This window comes from Takifugu rubripes, chromosome 8 (genome assembly GCF_901000725.2).
Source record: "Takifugu rubripes chromosome 8, fTakRub1.2, whole genome shotgun sequence".
Classification (NCBI taxonomy): domain Eukaryota; kingdom Metazoa; phylum Chordata; class Actinopteri; order Tetraodontiformes; family Tetraodontidae; genus Takifugu; species Takifugu rubripes.
The window spans coordinates 16,099,514-16,112,983 of record NC_042292.1 but is presented as its reverse complement, the minus strand read 5'-3'; the positions used below and the strand labels follow the sequence as shown (position 1 = coordinate 16,112,983).

General features: G+C 49.7%; 2 protein-coding genes across 3 annotated transcripts; both read left to right on the top strand.

Moving 5' to 3' along the window:
* Positions 1 to 65: 65 nt before the first annotated feature.
* Positions 66 to 3,932, top strand: LOC101079560 (transmembrane protein 184C-like). 2 transcript variants are annotated; one of them, XM_011619728.2, is made up of 12 exons: positions 66 to 308; positions 855 to 1,021; positions 1,100 to 1,230; positions 1,339 to 1,375; positions 1,521 to 1,726; positions 1,802 to 1,876; positions 1,954 to 2,047; positions 2,290 to 2,402; positions 2,482 to 2,581; positions 2,679 to 2,756; positions 2,832 to 2,925; positions 3,026 to 3,932. In XM_011619728.2, exons 1-12 carry the CDS (start codon positions 266 to 268, stop codon positions 3,289 to 3,291), a joined length of 1,404 nt encoding a protein of 467 aa, XP_011618030.1. In that variant the 5' UTR covers positions 66 to 265; the 3' UTR covers positions 3,292 to 3,932. The 2 variants fall into 2 exon arrangements, with proteins under 2 accessions (XP_011618030.1, XP_003978464.1); XM_003978415.3 differs by having other exon boundaries at positions 68 to 324.
* A 197-nt stretch (positions 3,933 to 4,129) lies between these two features.
* Positions 4,130 to 13,453, top strand: LOC101079337 (serine/threonine-protein kinase DCLK2-like). The gene is made up of 17 exons (XM_029841106.1): positions 4,130 to 4,388; positions 4,720 to 5,510; positions 6,579 to 7,006; positions 8,372 to 8,498; positions 8,586 to 8,705; positions 8,784 to 8,869; positions 8,944 to 8,998; positions 9,118 to 9,223; positions 9,267 to 9,283; positions 9,325 to 9,383; positions 9,466 to 9,585; positions 9,660 to 9,806; positions 9,926 to 10,059; positions 10,136 to 10,213; positions 10,279 to 10,375; positions 10,455 to 10,535; positions 10,608 to 13,453. The coding sequence occupies exons 2-17, from the start codon at positions 5,081 to 5,083 to the stop codon at positions 10,731 to 10,733; spliced, it is 2,211 nt and encodes a 736-aa protein (XP_029696966.1). The 5' UTR covers positions 4,130 to 4,388; positions 4,720 to 5,080; the 3' UTR covers positions 10,734 to 13,453.
* Positions 13,454 to 13,470: the final 17 nt, after the last annotated feature.

The following is a 13,470-nucleotide window of genomic DNA, read 5'->3' as shown; positions in this document are numbered from 1 at the left end:
ATACCACGTTTTACACGTTGTTGTCCTGTTCCCGTGGACCACGTGACTGATGGAGCGCAGTGAATGAGATGCCTCCCCGTGACGCGGGCGCGTCATCGCGGCAGACAGGAGCGCGGACACGGGCGGATGCTCCGCGAAGCTCCTCGTGGGAGTGACGAGCTTTGTTAGTCGGATATATGATCGATACTTCACTGATCGGCGAGGTGATCAGCTGCTGATCAGTCATCGGGACGCGGTCCTGCGGAGGGGAGATGCCCGGAAACAGATGCGGCACTTGAAGCGGAAAAACAGGCCGAGCGTTCCTCCGAGTAAACATCTCCAACGGTCCACATTATGATTAAATCTTTTAGATAGTTGTTGTTTTTTAATGAATCAAAACGTTGATTGATCTGTCTAGATGACATCTACATTTGCTCACTCGGCTGTCAACGCAAAATTTGTAATTGTACAATTTAAGAACCGCAAAAAAACAAAAAAAACCAACTAGAATTATTTAGCATTAAATGCCGTGAAATCAAATCTAACAAAGTAATATTTGTTTGATATTACAGTCTATGTTATAAACGCTTAAACCCTGAGGCCAGCTGAATATTTGTGACTGGTTTTGAACCTAAACTTTATTAGAAATCATTTCTTGATGTTTCCTCAGATGTTTCCTTTTTTGGGATGTTAATTACATTTGATAAATTTGAGCAGATGTTCACATTTAATTATGGATTTTTTAAAAACCATTTTTCCCCCTGTATCTTTTGAGAAGCTGCATTGTTTGTGGTTAATATCTACAGGGGAAAAAAACAAACCTTCATACTTTTGACACTTAGGAACCAGATCTGACCTGATGTGTTCATCTCCAGGTGTGGGGCTTTGTGCTTTAGCGTGTCCTGTAGTTCACCCCCTGGTCATCATGCCATGTTCATGGGCAGAGTGGAGAAGGTGGATCCGCCCGCTGGTTCTGGTTCTTTACTGTCTCCTCCTGGTTGCAGTGCTGCCCCTCTGTATCTGGGAGCTCCAGAAAGACAAGGTACGCTTCCAACACTGGCCTGTTGCCGTGGCCACTCCAGAAGAGCGGCTCATGAGGGGTTTTTGACCGGTTTTGTAGGTCGGGACTCACAGCAAAGCCTGGTTCATCGCCGGAATTTTTGTCTTTCTGACCATCCCAATTTCTCTGTGGGGGATCCTCCAACACATCGTGCATTACACCCAGCCTGAGCTCCAGAGACCCATCATAAGGTGGACCCACACACATTTGTGTTTAAAAAAAAAAACAGTCACGCTTTTTGGCGGCTAACGGGGAGCACGATCTTGATGAAACAATACCTTCTTGTCTTTCTCCATCAGAATACTATGGATGGTGCCCATTTACAGCCTTGACAGCGTGAGTCACGAGACACACAAACAATTGACAGTAATTTATCTGCTATATTACATTATGTTGCTATAGCAACAGGCATTAGTTGGAGGAAGTGGGCCTGTGTCACAAGACATGACTTTGAAACTGAGTCATTTCCCCTTTTGTCCAGTGGCTCGCGCTACGGTACCCCAGCCTGGCCATCTACGTGGACACGTGCAGAGAGTGCTACGAGGCCTACGTCATCTACAACTTCCTGGTCTTTCTGCTGAACTTCCTCAGCAACCAGTACCCCAGCCTGGTGCTGATGCTGGAGGTCCAGCAGCAGCAGCCGCACCTGCCGCCGCTGTGCTGCTGCCCGCCGTGGCCCATGGGAGAGTAAGAGGACGGGGGTCAAGTGTGGGATGGATGGGCAACTCAGCAGATGTTTGAGCGTTCCTCTTTCTCTGTCAGGGTGCTGCTCTTCAGGTGCAAACTGGGGGTCCTGCAGTACACCGTGGTCAGACCGGTAACCACGGTGATAGCCCTGTAAGTGCTCACCGGATATACACATCATTATAATCACTGATGCGTCATTTACGGCTTCTCCTTGTTTTGCCCTTTAGGATCTGTCAGCTCTGTGGGGTTTACGACGAGGCTAACTTCAGCTTCAAGAACGCCTGGTCCTACCTGGTTATCATCAACAACATATCACAGCTGGTAAAAGACACCCCACAGGACTCTCTAGACTTGTGAGGACGTTCATAACATAATTCTCTCTGGGGGAAAAAGCGCCTAGTTGCCCATTAACGATTTGACTCATTGATGTTCTTCAGGTGTTCCTTTGGGTTTTATGCAGAAATTAGAAACAGTCCTGCCAATATCAGATGCAGTTTGAAAACAAAATCTTGTATATTTTTGGTATTAGGCAAGCGTTCATCTGTTTCTCGCCCTCTCTCCAGTTTGCCATGTATTGTCTGGTGTTGCTCTACCAAGCTCTCAAAGAAGAGCTGACTCCCATCAGGCCTGTGGGAAAATTCCTGTGTGTCAAACTGGTGGTGTTTGTCTCCTTTTGGTAAGAGAGTGCGGCTGAGTCGAGTCACATGTGGCTCCTTTGGCTTAGAGTTAGGGTGAAAAATGCTTCTTCTCTTCAGGCAGGCGGTCTTCATCGCCTTCCTGGTGAAGGTCGGCGTGATCTCTGACAAACACACCTGGGACTGGGACAGCGTGGAGGCCGTGGCTACTGGGCTCCAGGTACAGAGGCTTGACTTTTCAGCTTTTACACCAAATTTGTATGATCCATAAGTTGTGAGCTTGGCGATAAATAATCTTTATGAACTGACACACACAGGACTTCATCATCTGCATAGAGATGTTCCTGGCTGCTATTGCTCACCACTACACCTTCACCTACAAACCATATGTCCAGGTATCAATCAATCCATCCATCTACACCAACATTTTTCAACTTGTCATCCACTTCCTGTTGTTCTCCTTTTGGCAGGAAGCCGAGGAGGGAACGTGTTTCGACAGCTTTTTAGCCATGTGGGATTTCTCTGACATCAGAGCTGATGTCACAGAACAGGTCCGCCATGCTGGTGAGTGCCATAATAAAGGTCTGGGTGGTAAAATGGTAGATTGCCAAAACCAAATATTGTTGCGCCGTAACTGCTTTTGCGTCTCCGCCCCTTCCGACAGGTCGCACATTCCTGGGTCGCCCCAACAAGATGTACTTCGGTACGGCAGCTCAGCCGGAACAGACCGAGCACACCGGTCTCCTAACCTCTCAGGACCCCGTTTCGGTGGCAGCCACGTCCATGCCCTCCTCCCCTTCCTCCAGTGGGCGCTACCAAGGCCTCGGCCACACTCCCGCCCCGCACTCTATCTCCGCCCCGGCGGGCTTCACTTCCTCCTCCTGGGAGGACGATGAGGACTCTTCCCCTGATGCAGGTGATACCCACTAACACGGAACGACTGGAGGAGCGCGTGCAGGACTCAGAACTAATTCGCTGATTGACCTTACATGTCGACTCCTGGAAAGCCGTGCTTGTGGAGAAAGACGTTCAGGAAGCAGTTATAACTGTTTAGAATATGTATATTGATGTCCAATGATGTCATTTTGCTACGTGTTTGTGTATCTGTTCACACGGTGTTCAGTATCGTCAGCAGAACGGGACATGGCACGCTGATTTAAGTGTCCTTGAGCTTGAGTTGGTTCTGTCCAGATTCACAATAAAGCAGCAGACGATGTGTGGTCGATGGAGACCGTGGCTGCCAAAACAAGTGTGGAATATTTTTCTACATCCCTCCTGAAAAGGTTCCAAAAAGGTCTGAGGGATGGTGCGTGGAACAATAGCATCTCACTCTGTCATGTCATGAATGGTTCACTGGTTTGACTGGTTTTGGCTGGGGATGAAGGGTGGGGCAGGCTGGTTGCCTCAGGTCCCAGCTGTCACCAGACCACCAGGAGATGGCCTGAAATCAGGGTGGACGTCTTCTTCTGTGTCCAAAGCCAAATTAGCCTGATTCTCCTTGGAATAACTAAACTAATAACTAATATTAGCATTGAATGGTCAGTTTTATTAAAACCTCTTGCAACCATAAATTAACTACTGCTGTGTTTCTTTCAAAATTTGATAAAGTTTTTTTTCAAAATCTCGCTCGATATCGCACCAAATCAATGGTTTGATGTAGCCTAGCCTAGCCTAGCCTAAGAAACAGGTGAATTTGAGTGTCAGGGAAAGACAAAGGGAGCGGGAGGGAGGGAGGAAGCGAGGGAGGGAGGGGCGATGTCATCGCGTACAGCCGCAGATGAAGGGAGGAAGGGGGGATGAGAGGGAGGTGTCGAGCCGGTCTCCTCTCTGCTGCAGCGGCCATGCTGCTGTCTGCCGCCCGTCTCCGCGTATCCACCGGTGCAACCTGCCGCATCCGCCAAACGCCGATCTAGCTGCGCGGCCCCGGGCTGGTTCGGTCCGGCAGCGGCCACCGCAGGAGTAGCAGAAGACGGTACCGGAAGAGGAGAAAGCCAGCCTAGCAACAAACCGGTTCCGCGGCATTATTGGTAGGTGTCTCCCTCTCGGCTGTGGGCGCGTTTGAATGGCGCTGTCAGCTCAGCTCGGCTGGACTGATGGATGAAATCGATTCATTTGGGGAAGAAAATCTGAATATTTTCATATGAAAGCCAGCGACTGGATAGGAAATGCTGTAGAGAGGGTGTGTTTAACTTCCTTCTTTAAATTTCTCTTTTGGTGCATTGAAATATTATGCAAAGCAATTGTAGCAAGTGTAATTTATTATTTCTTTTTTCCAAAATAATTCAGCTCAGTTTTTGCAGCCGTGCACAGTCCGGTCCACCATCTGATTGTCTTTTTTTTTTTTTTTTTTTAAACCAGGGACTGGGGTTCTGCGGAGGCTGGATTAAAACATTCTGGGCTTGGGTCAGCACCAAATGCTGCTGGGATTAGAACCGGATCACCACAGCCGCAGCCGGGACACAGGGACCGCACAAAAGAGGTCACTTTGAAATTCAAGGTTGAAATTAGAGGGTATGGCAGTTTAAGGATCAGTGTAGTTCATATTGTTGGTAGGAAAAAACGATTTTGGTCATTAAAGGAGACTGTTAAGGGTTAGTATGAGATGTTAGAAGACACTTGGAATAGAATACAATCCAGGTAATCGGCAATCAGCTGGGGCTGAATGGTGAATTAAAAGTAGTGACCCAGAATACACCAGGTTAGTGACCCAGAATACACCATGTCTTTGAGCAAGACCCTCGAGCTGGAGCACTTTGATGAACGCGACAAAGTTCGTCGGGGGCGCTCCACCCGCACCAAGAGGGAAGAATCCAGCACCGGTGGTGGCGGTTCCGGCCCCAGCTCCCGGGGCAGCAGCCTGGTCCCCAGCCCCGCCCACAGCGCCAACTGTAGCTACTACCGGACCCGCACCCTGCAGGCCCTCACCTCGGAGAAAAAAGCCAAAAAGGTCAGGTTCTACCGCAATGGAGACCGGTACTTCAAGGGCCTGGTATACGCCGTGTCCAGTGACCGGTTCCGCTCCTACGACGCGCTGCTGATGGAGCTGACGCGCTCCTTGTCTGACAATCTGCACCTGCCTCAAGGGGTTCGCACCATCTACTCTGTAGACGGCAGCAAGAAGATCAGCAGCATGGACGAGCTGGTGGAAGGTAGGACTGTCTCCCCATTAAGGTTCAAACAATAGTGTTGGTGAACTTTCAGTCGGCTGAACCACGAGTCCGTGGTCGCCCGGGCAACGCGCCACTCTCGCCGTCAACCGATCGATAGATTGTTCTTCCTCCTTCAACTTCCTCGCCGTCCACTCTCTCTGCGCCCATCGAGACAGAAACGGCCGCTGATGAGCAACATCCGTTGTAAATATTGATGCCTGTAATGTCTGCTAATGAGCGCCGGAGACAGGAAGCTGCTCCGCCAGGGACGCGCTAAAAGATGGAAGCGTCACTCACTCGGTCTCACTCTCGGCTCCTTTGCGGAAAGAACCAGAAGCGCTGGGGGTATGGGAAGAATTGCAACTAATGACGCAGAGAGTCAATAACCTTCAGGTTATTTGGTTAAAGAAGAGCCCGCTGGTTTGAATAGCGAAGCCAGGGAGGACGCGCTCGCCCTTCCTGCAGGGACGGGGATGCTCTTTTTAAGGTGGAATAAAAGAGATAAGAGGCCTGCAGAGGCTGCGGAGTTTGAGTGAGGTGTGTGCATTAACAAGCCCTTTGGAAGGGGATAGAGGATTAGTGAGGCATATATAAGATGACTATATATGGAAAACCAGGAGATTCTCCTGTGCCCGATTGGCTGCCACCTTCCCAAGAGAGTTCGCTGATGTCTCATTTGTTTACAGGGTACACCCCTGCAAGCGTTGTTGACCAAGATTTCACAAATATCCAGCAAATTAGAGCATGCTCAGCTAACTCGCTAAAAGTTGACATTTTCTAAAAGTGGAGTAGAGCTCCTGTTTTAAGTCTCCTTTTTTACATTTGTCCTGGGAGAAAGGACAGCTATGAGCTAAAGTTGAATCTTTGGATGGATCCTCGGCGAGTGGCGTTGCTGTTTCACTCCCAGACAGGGAGAGACGGGACTGAATCTGACACGCGGTGTCACGTCTGCTTCATCCGCTGTGGGCCTCGTCTCGTCACCAGCTCCGCGTCTTGCTGCCTCTGAAAAAGCTGCGTTTATTTAACCCTACGGATGAAACGTGTCCGTTCTTCCCTCTCTTCCATCAGGCGAGTCCTACGTATGCGCCTCCAATGAGCCCTACAAAAAGCTGGAATACACCAAGATCTCCATCCCTAGCTGGAAGCCAGGCGCCGCCACCGGGGCAGTTGCTGCCAGCCGGCCTGCCACCGCATCCACCGGCGTGTCGGCAGGCAGCACCACCGCCGCCGCCGCCGCCACCGCCGCCACCGCCGCCACCGCCGCCGTCATCCCCAGAGACCGTCCGGAAAGCAGGGAGGGCAGGGAGAACAAAGACTTCATCAAGCCCAAACTGGTGACGGTGATCCGCAGCGGCGTGAAGCCTCGCAAGGCCGTGAGGATCCTGCTCAACAAGAAGACCGCTCACTCCTTCGAGCAGGTGCTGGCCGACATCACCGAGGCCATCAAGCTGGACTCCGGCGCCGTGAAGAGGCTCTACACGCTGGACGGGAAACAGGTGAGCGCTTTGCCTCCATGCTGCAGACTTGGGCAAGAGGAGATGGAGCTCTTATTCTGGCAGTTTCCTTTGGAATGTGTTGAGCTTCGATTATGCATCAAAGAGCCTTCGCAGGATAATTAGCAGTTAACCGAAGACATTCTGTCCTGGTTCAGGCCCAGACTGGGCTCTCTTTGTCCCAGAAGGCATCAGTTGTAGCAGCGTTCCTCTTTAGGTTTACACGGAAGCTTGAGTGTTGAGTTCTGATTGTGTGGACCTTGAAGGTCCTCCTGAGACCTTCTGTGGTGGCCGAAGAACCTCTGTGGTGTTGGTGGTGCGTGTGACCGGGGGCTCTCCAATGATGTCATAAAATTGGCTGTTTAATATTAATTTGATTCGGGCGCCTCCAGACGGATTCACCGACTTCAGACCCATGAAACAAGGCCTCTGTGTGTGTGTGTGTGTGTATGTGTATGTGTGTGTGTGTCCCCTTTCAATTTGTGCAGTCTCTCCAAACAGTGGAACAGAAACCCCATCACATGCAAACACACACACAAGCGGGCACTGCAGTGTGGTCACCATGGTAACCTATCAGCCAACACACACACACACACACACACACACACACACACACACACACACACACACACACACACACAGGCTGTGCAGCTACAGAGTGAAAGTGGCAACCAGGACGGAGGACAAGTGAGGGATAAAGAGAGTTGAAGCGTGAATTAAAGCATCTTGTCTTGCTTGTCCGTGTTTATTCACAAGTATAATTTAACTTTTTTTCCCCAGAGTTGGACGACTAGATTAATACTGGCAGTTAGCTGTTAGCTTAGCGAGCATAGAAATCGGCGCTCAAGAAACGCAACTTTTGTGATGTTTGGATTCCTGATCCACTCTTGGGCTGAGTTTATCTTATTTTCTCAGTCTGTCTTTATTTTTAAAGTCTTTTTAAAGCCTTCTTATTCCTCCTCCTCCTCCTCTCCTGCCTCACCGACTTCAGGTTTCAAGTTAAAATCCAGGCTATTACTATGGCAACCGCACCGATTCTACCCACAGGCTTGCAAGTTTGACTTTGAAAGGATCTGTGTTACAATAAATGGAAACACATTTGTCATCTCATTGATTTTGATTTATTTCCGTTTCTTTGCCCTCCCTCGCTTCGTTTATCTCCTGTCCCAACGTGCTCTTTCTAAATCTGGGACATTTTGATCAGCGATTTGTGTTTAATCCTCCAGACAGTTCCTGGACAGATCTGTGTGTGTGTGTGACAGATTCTGTTCAACAAATATGATTAAAATCTTTCCAGACAGGAACACACGCTCGCGCGTCTGTTTGAGTGTGTGTAATTGTGTGTGTGTGTGTGTGTGTGTGTTTCAGCTGACCTGCCTGCAGGATTTCTTCGGGGACGACGATGTGTTCATGGCGTGCGGGCCAGAGAAATTTCGCTACGCTCAGGACGACTTCGTGCTCACGCACAGCAGCAAGGCGCAGGCTTTTGTTAGCGGTGAGCGGCGCCACGCACCTGGACTTTAAAAAAATAAAAACCCAGATGGTTCGTAGGACTTCTCACTCCTTGCTTTGTTCTCTCCAGAATGCAAAGCCAAGGTGTCCCGCCCCGCTGGCCCACCCAAAAGCTCCAAGACCCCTAGCAGTCTGACTTCCACAAAGGCTCCGCCCAAAGGCCCGTCCAGGTCGAAGACTCCGAGCACAGGTGAGCACCGTCACACCTGAGCCAGAATTATCGGGGGAAAGATGCGTTTTGCTTCATTCTCTTTGATGTTGCTTGCAGCCAATGATGCCTCTGGATCGCAGTCGGCCAGGAAGTCCTCCAGGTCCAGCCCCTCCCCGACCAGGGGAAGTCGACACAACCTCAAGGTCGTTGCAAAATTTTTGGAGATAATTTTGGAACCACTTTACAGGGTTTCACATTCAAACCTTTCTCTTCGTAGACGCCCCGCGGCGCCTCCTCCACAGACGTTAACGGAGCCGCGGATGATGCCGAAGGTGCGCGTGTGTAAAAGTTGCTTTGTTCTGCTGCGTGAGGCAGAAAAACACGAGGAGGAGGTTTAAAAATAGTTCCTGTATTTTCGAGAGCTTTGATCCATCCTCCCGTCTCCTCCCAGTGAACGGCAATCGCTCCATCTCCTCCCCCCTCATCAACGAGAAGTACCAGATCGGCAAAGTCATCGGGGACGGAAACTTCGCCGTGGTCAAGGAGTGCGTGGAGAGGTGAGGAGCATGAGAGGACTCTAAGAAACGAGTCTTTTTCCAGTGTGGCGTTGTGCGACCGCCGGCAGCTGAGACGTTGCTGAGGCTGGTTTGATTGGCAGGTCCACGGGGACAGGAGTACGCGCTGAAGATCATCGACAAGGCTCGCTGCTGCGGGAAGGTGAGCGGGGATCTTTCGCCATTTCTGAGGTGAGATATGACAAGGATGAGACTCTGAGAGGCCGTATGGTGTGTGAGAACAGGAGCATCTGATAGAAAACGAAGTGGCGGTGCTGCGGCGGGTGCGACACCCCAGCATCATCCAGCTGATCGAGGTGGACGAGACTCCGAGTCAGCTGTTCCTGGTCATGGAGCTTGTCAAGGTGCCCCTCCTCCCTGTTCCCCTCCTCCTCGTGTTGTGACTTCCTGCCTTCTTCATGCTCTGCTCTGCTTGTAGGGCGGCGACTTGTTTGACGCCATCACCTCCTCCACCAAGTACAGCGAGCGCGACGCCAGCGCCATGGTCTTCAACCTGGCTGGAGCCATCAAGTACCTGCACCGGATGAACATTGTCCATCGAGACATCAAACCTGAGAACCTACTGGTACATACACACACACACACACACACACACATACAGATAGTAATACTATTTAGAGGACAGGTATAAATACCGTGCAATTCCAACCCCTGGGCTCTTATTGACCTCTGTTTGCGCTGTAGGTGTGCGAGTATCCAGACGGCACCAAATCACTGAAGCTGGGCGACTTTGGCCTGGCGACGGTGGTGGAGGGGCCGCTGTACACCGTGTGCGGCACGCCCACTTACGTGGCGCCAGAGATCATCGCTGAGACGGGGTGAGAAACGGCTTGAGCGCGGTTTGAACGGAGTGGGCAACAAGATGCTAACCTGTGTGCGTGGTCATGTGTGTAGGTATGGTCTGAAGGTGGACATCTGGGCTGCGGGAGTGATCACCTACATCCTGCTGTGCGGGTTCCCGCCATTTAGGAGGTAAGAGCAGAGTAAGAGGAGAGAAAACAATAGTCAAAGCTAATACAGTTAATTTGCCTCCACAGTGAAAACAATGTGCAGGAGGAGCTGTTTGATCAGATCCTCAGGGGGAAACTGGAGTTTCCATCTCCAGACTGGGATGCCATCAGCCTCCCGGCCAAGGTAGCGCCGCCGCACGCTGGACTGTAGATCCTCGAACCGTCGTACGATCCAGTCTAAACATCTCGCTCCTCTTCCCCAGATGCTGATCAGCCAGATGCTGCAGGTGAACGTGGACAGCCGTTTTACTGCAGAGGAGGTGCTGTCTCACCCGTGGGTGACGGTAAGTGCGCGGCAACGTGCGGCAAAGTTGAGCGGTCTGGTGAGATCTGACTGTGCTTGTGTCGAACCTCAGGACGAGCCCCCTGTAGACTCAAACACTGTGAGCAACCCTGACGACCAGGCCGCCGTGGACGCCCTGGAACCAGAGCAGGAACCCCCCATGCTGGAGACCAAACAGGTCCCATCTCCTTTGGTGTAAAATACACCCTCTTTACCACCTGGAAACCAAATAAACGCTACATATCTGGTCCCCCGGAGACCCGAGACACTAAGATCCCAGATTTTTGTCATTTTTAAAAAAATTATTTTTCATCCACTACAGAGCTCGTTTGCTCTTTTTACTGAAAAAAATGAATTCCTGGAGGCCAAATGGTTAATTTCTCCAAGAAATGCCAAATGACTTAATTCCACTACACGAAGGACTACTTTCTGTCTTGTCAGGAACCTCAATGAGTTCTCTCACCTCCGGTGTGGAATTCCTGCATGTTTCTGCTGCTGTCAACCCCTCATTTTTTAAAACATAACCTGTTTCATCTGCTGGACACCTGCCAGAAGCAGTTAAAGGATTGATCCTTCCCCCTGAGAAAGTAGTTCCCTCCCCTCTGGTCAGGAACATGTTGCCTTTGATACCCTCAATTCGAGCACATGTTCTGGATCCACCAGGACCATCATTAAGCTACCAAAACCTCCTCTTTACTCTCGCTATACGTTCAATAGCTTTCTAAATTGCCCACATCAGCATCCGAACGCTCCGAAGGCGTTATCACACGCTCCCTTCCCCCTCTTCAGAAGACAAATGAACAAACCCTCACAAACAACGGTGCTGGGGGGACCAGGACATTATGTTCCCCTGGATGTCTTCCATTTATTCTGGGGAAACGTCCCTTCCCTGGCTCTCCTGTCAGTGACCGGAAGGATGATTCTGATTTCTCCTCCTGGACAGACGGACATATCGGAGCTCTGTGCCTGTTTAAACTGTCTGTGTGAATCACGTCTGGAATCTCAGACCTTCCCCCCCCCAGCGTGAAAGGCTCATTATTCACCTTTTGTTTTGGATTTTCCCTACTTTTGTTTCAGAATAGTGTTAAAAGGTATCATTTGGGAGACAAGTGCACGTAGCTATTCTTCGGCTAATTCAAACCTCGTAGCTCGCCCCAAACAGGAACTTCCTGTATTTATGCTAGTTAAAATATAGCAAAATTGCCAATTTGGCTAATTGAAAATGAGCTAATCAAGCCGTCCTCTTATAAAACACTAAAAACTGTACCTGAAACTAAAATGTTGTGGGGAAAAATGGAAAAGGTGACCTTTGTGGACCCCTGGAGGCTTCGTACTGTAACAGACCAACCAAGTGACTTTTATTTTTACCTGCCGGGTGACTGAAGTGAAAGGTGCCTCTCAGTGGGCTCCAGACGTCTGCACCCACCTGCAGTCAGCAAGAGATCAAATGTGTTGTACATACTGTAAATAACACCGTGCGAGTCTGTTGTGAAGTAGGAAAACAGTAGCATTTTGAATTGAAGTCTCATTTCTGACCCGAGGCGTCAGCGACCCCGAGAAAACCTCTGTCACATGAAAACCTCTGATTCAAAGTGGGCAAACTGTCTGTTTTGACACTTGCAGCTGCATTATACAAACGCCACACCGTTACAAACCCACTTTTTAAGAAAATTAGACACGCGCGAAGAAACAAAACGTCTTTTGGACAGCGCAGTTTGGAGGAGTAGGATATTTCTTCAGTAGTCGTACGGTTTTTAGTCCTCCCACTGTTTAAAGTAAGGTTACGTTGTGAGAAACTGAAGGTTTCGGAGGGTTGCTGACCCACCTCTGAGGGAAGAACTCTTACCTTAAAGTCCTGACCTGCTGCCGGACGGCGGCAAACTCTTTCCGGGTCATGTGACTGAGAAGTGACCTCGTGATGGTCACCTTCCATATCGCTTCATTTGCATATGTCATGTTGTCTTTTAATGATACTGGTTAGTGTGTGTGTGTGTGTGTGTGGGCACTTGATAAACTTGAAATCATTTGAATGATACGTGTTGATGCAGTGTTATGACCTTACCGTGACCTTTGAGCTCACCGCTATCTTTCCATGGCCTTGACCTTTGACCCGAGCTGCTGATTGAAGAGTTTTGTGCATCTTTGTTTTTTCTTAATGAATTAGGGTAATCCCACATCAATAATTCAGGCTTTGGCTAATATTCTATAAACTTGGAATCAGCAGCTCGGCCGTTGACCTGCTATGAACCCAGTAGTCTTAATTCTTCATTTGCTTTAAACCAGAAGGAGCCTTTTGTTGATGCTGTTGCAGCCACGCACGACTGGGCGCACATCTGAAAGCCTGATAACTTCACGCAACTGGAGCTTAATCCTCTGAATGATATCGGTGCGCTAAATAGTTGTAAAATGTCAAGTTAGCGCTACCTTTATCCCAGAATCGGGTGTAGTTTACAGATAATCCACTAGGGGCGGTGTTGCGAGGATTTCAGATGGTTAGTCAGTCTGGCTGCAGCAGTGTGCTCAGTGTGTAGCCCCCCTCCCCATATGATGAATATACGTGTGTGTGCGTGGGATCATTTCACGTTACGCCTCATGAACTCATAATTTCAAAGTGCAGTAGAAAAACTAGGATTCTGACCAGGAACGGGACTGGTTTGACCGATGAGGTAAAGCCGAGTCCAAGCTGGATTCTGTTCAGTTAAAGAAAAAAAGAAAAAAAAAAACCCACCCTAAGGTATTTAACATTGTAGATTCTGTGCTGGACATGCTCGGCTGAAGTGGAAGATGTGGACAGAGCGGTGTTATGATGTGTTGTGTGTGTTGAAACATGTATGTTGCTCAGAGGGAAACCCTGACGCGAGCGCAGAGAAGCAGCGTTCCAACTGTGAAAATTAAAACCGATGCAGTGCCATCACGTCGACCCGCCGTCTCCCCGC

Excerpts from the sequence above, each read along its gene's own strand:
- LOC101079560 (XM_011619728.2), top strand. The coding sequence starts at position 266 with ATGCGGCACTTGAAGCGGAAAAACAGGCCGAGCGTTCCTCCGA. Across the intron at positions 1,376-1,520 it reads CCATTTACAGCCTTGACAGC|TGGCTCGCGCTACGGTACCC; the intron begins GTGAGTCACGAG and ends CCTTTTGTCCAG. Across the intron at positions 2,757-2,831 it reads CCTACAAACCATATGTCCAG|GAAGCCGAGGAGGGAACGTG; the intron begins GTATCAATCAAT and ends TCCTTTTGGCAG.
- LOC101079337 (XM_029841106.1), top strand. The coding sequence starts at position 5,081 with ATGTCTTTGAGCAAGACCCTCGAGCTGGAGCACTTTGATGAACGCGAC. Across the intron at positions 10,376-10,454 it reads CCATCAGCCTCCCGGCCAAG|ATGCTGATCAGCCAGATGCT; the intron begins GTAGCGCCGCCG and ends CCTCTTCCCCAG. Across the intron at positions 10,536-10,607 it reads TGTCTCACCCGTGGGTGACG|GACGAGCCCCCTGTAGACTC; the intron begins GTAAGTGCGCGG and ends GTCGAACCTCAG.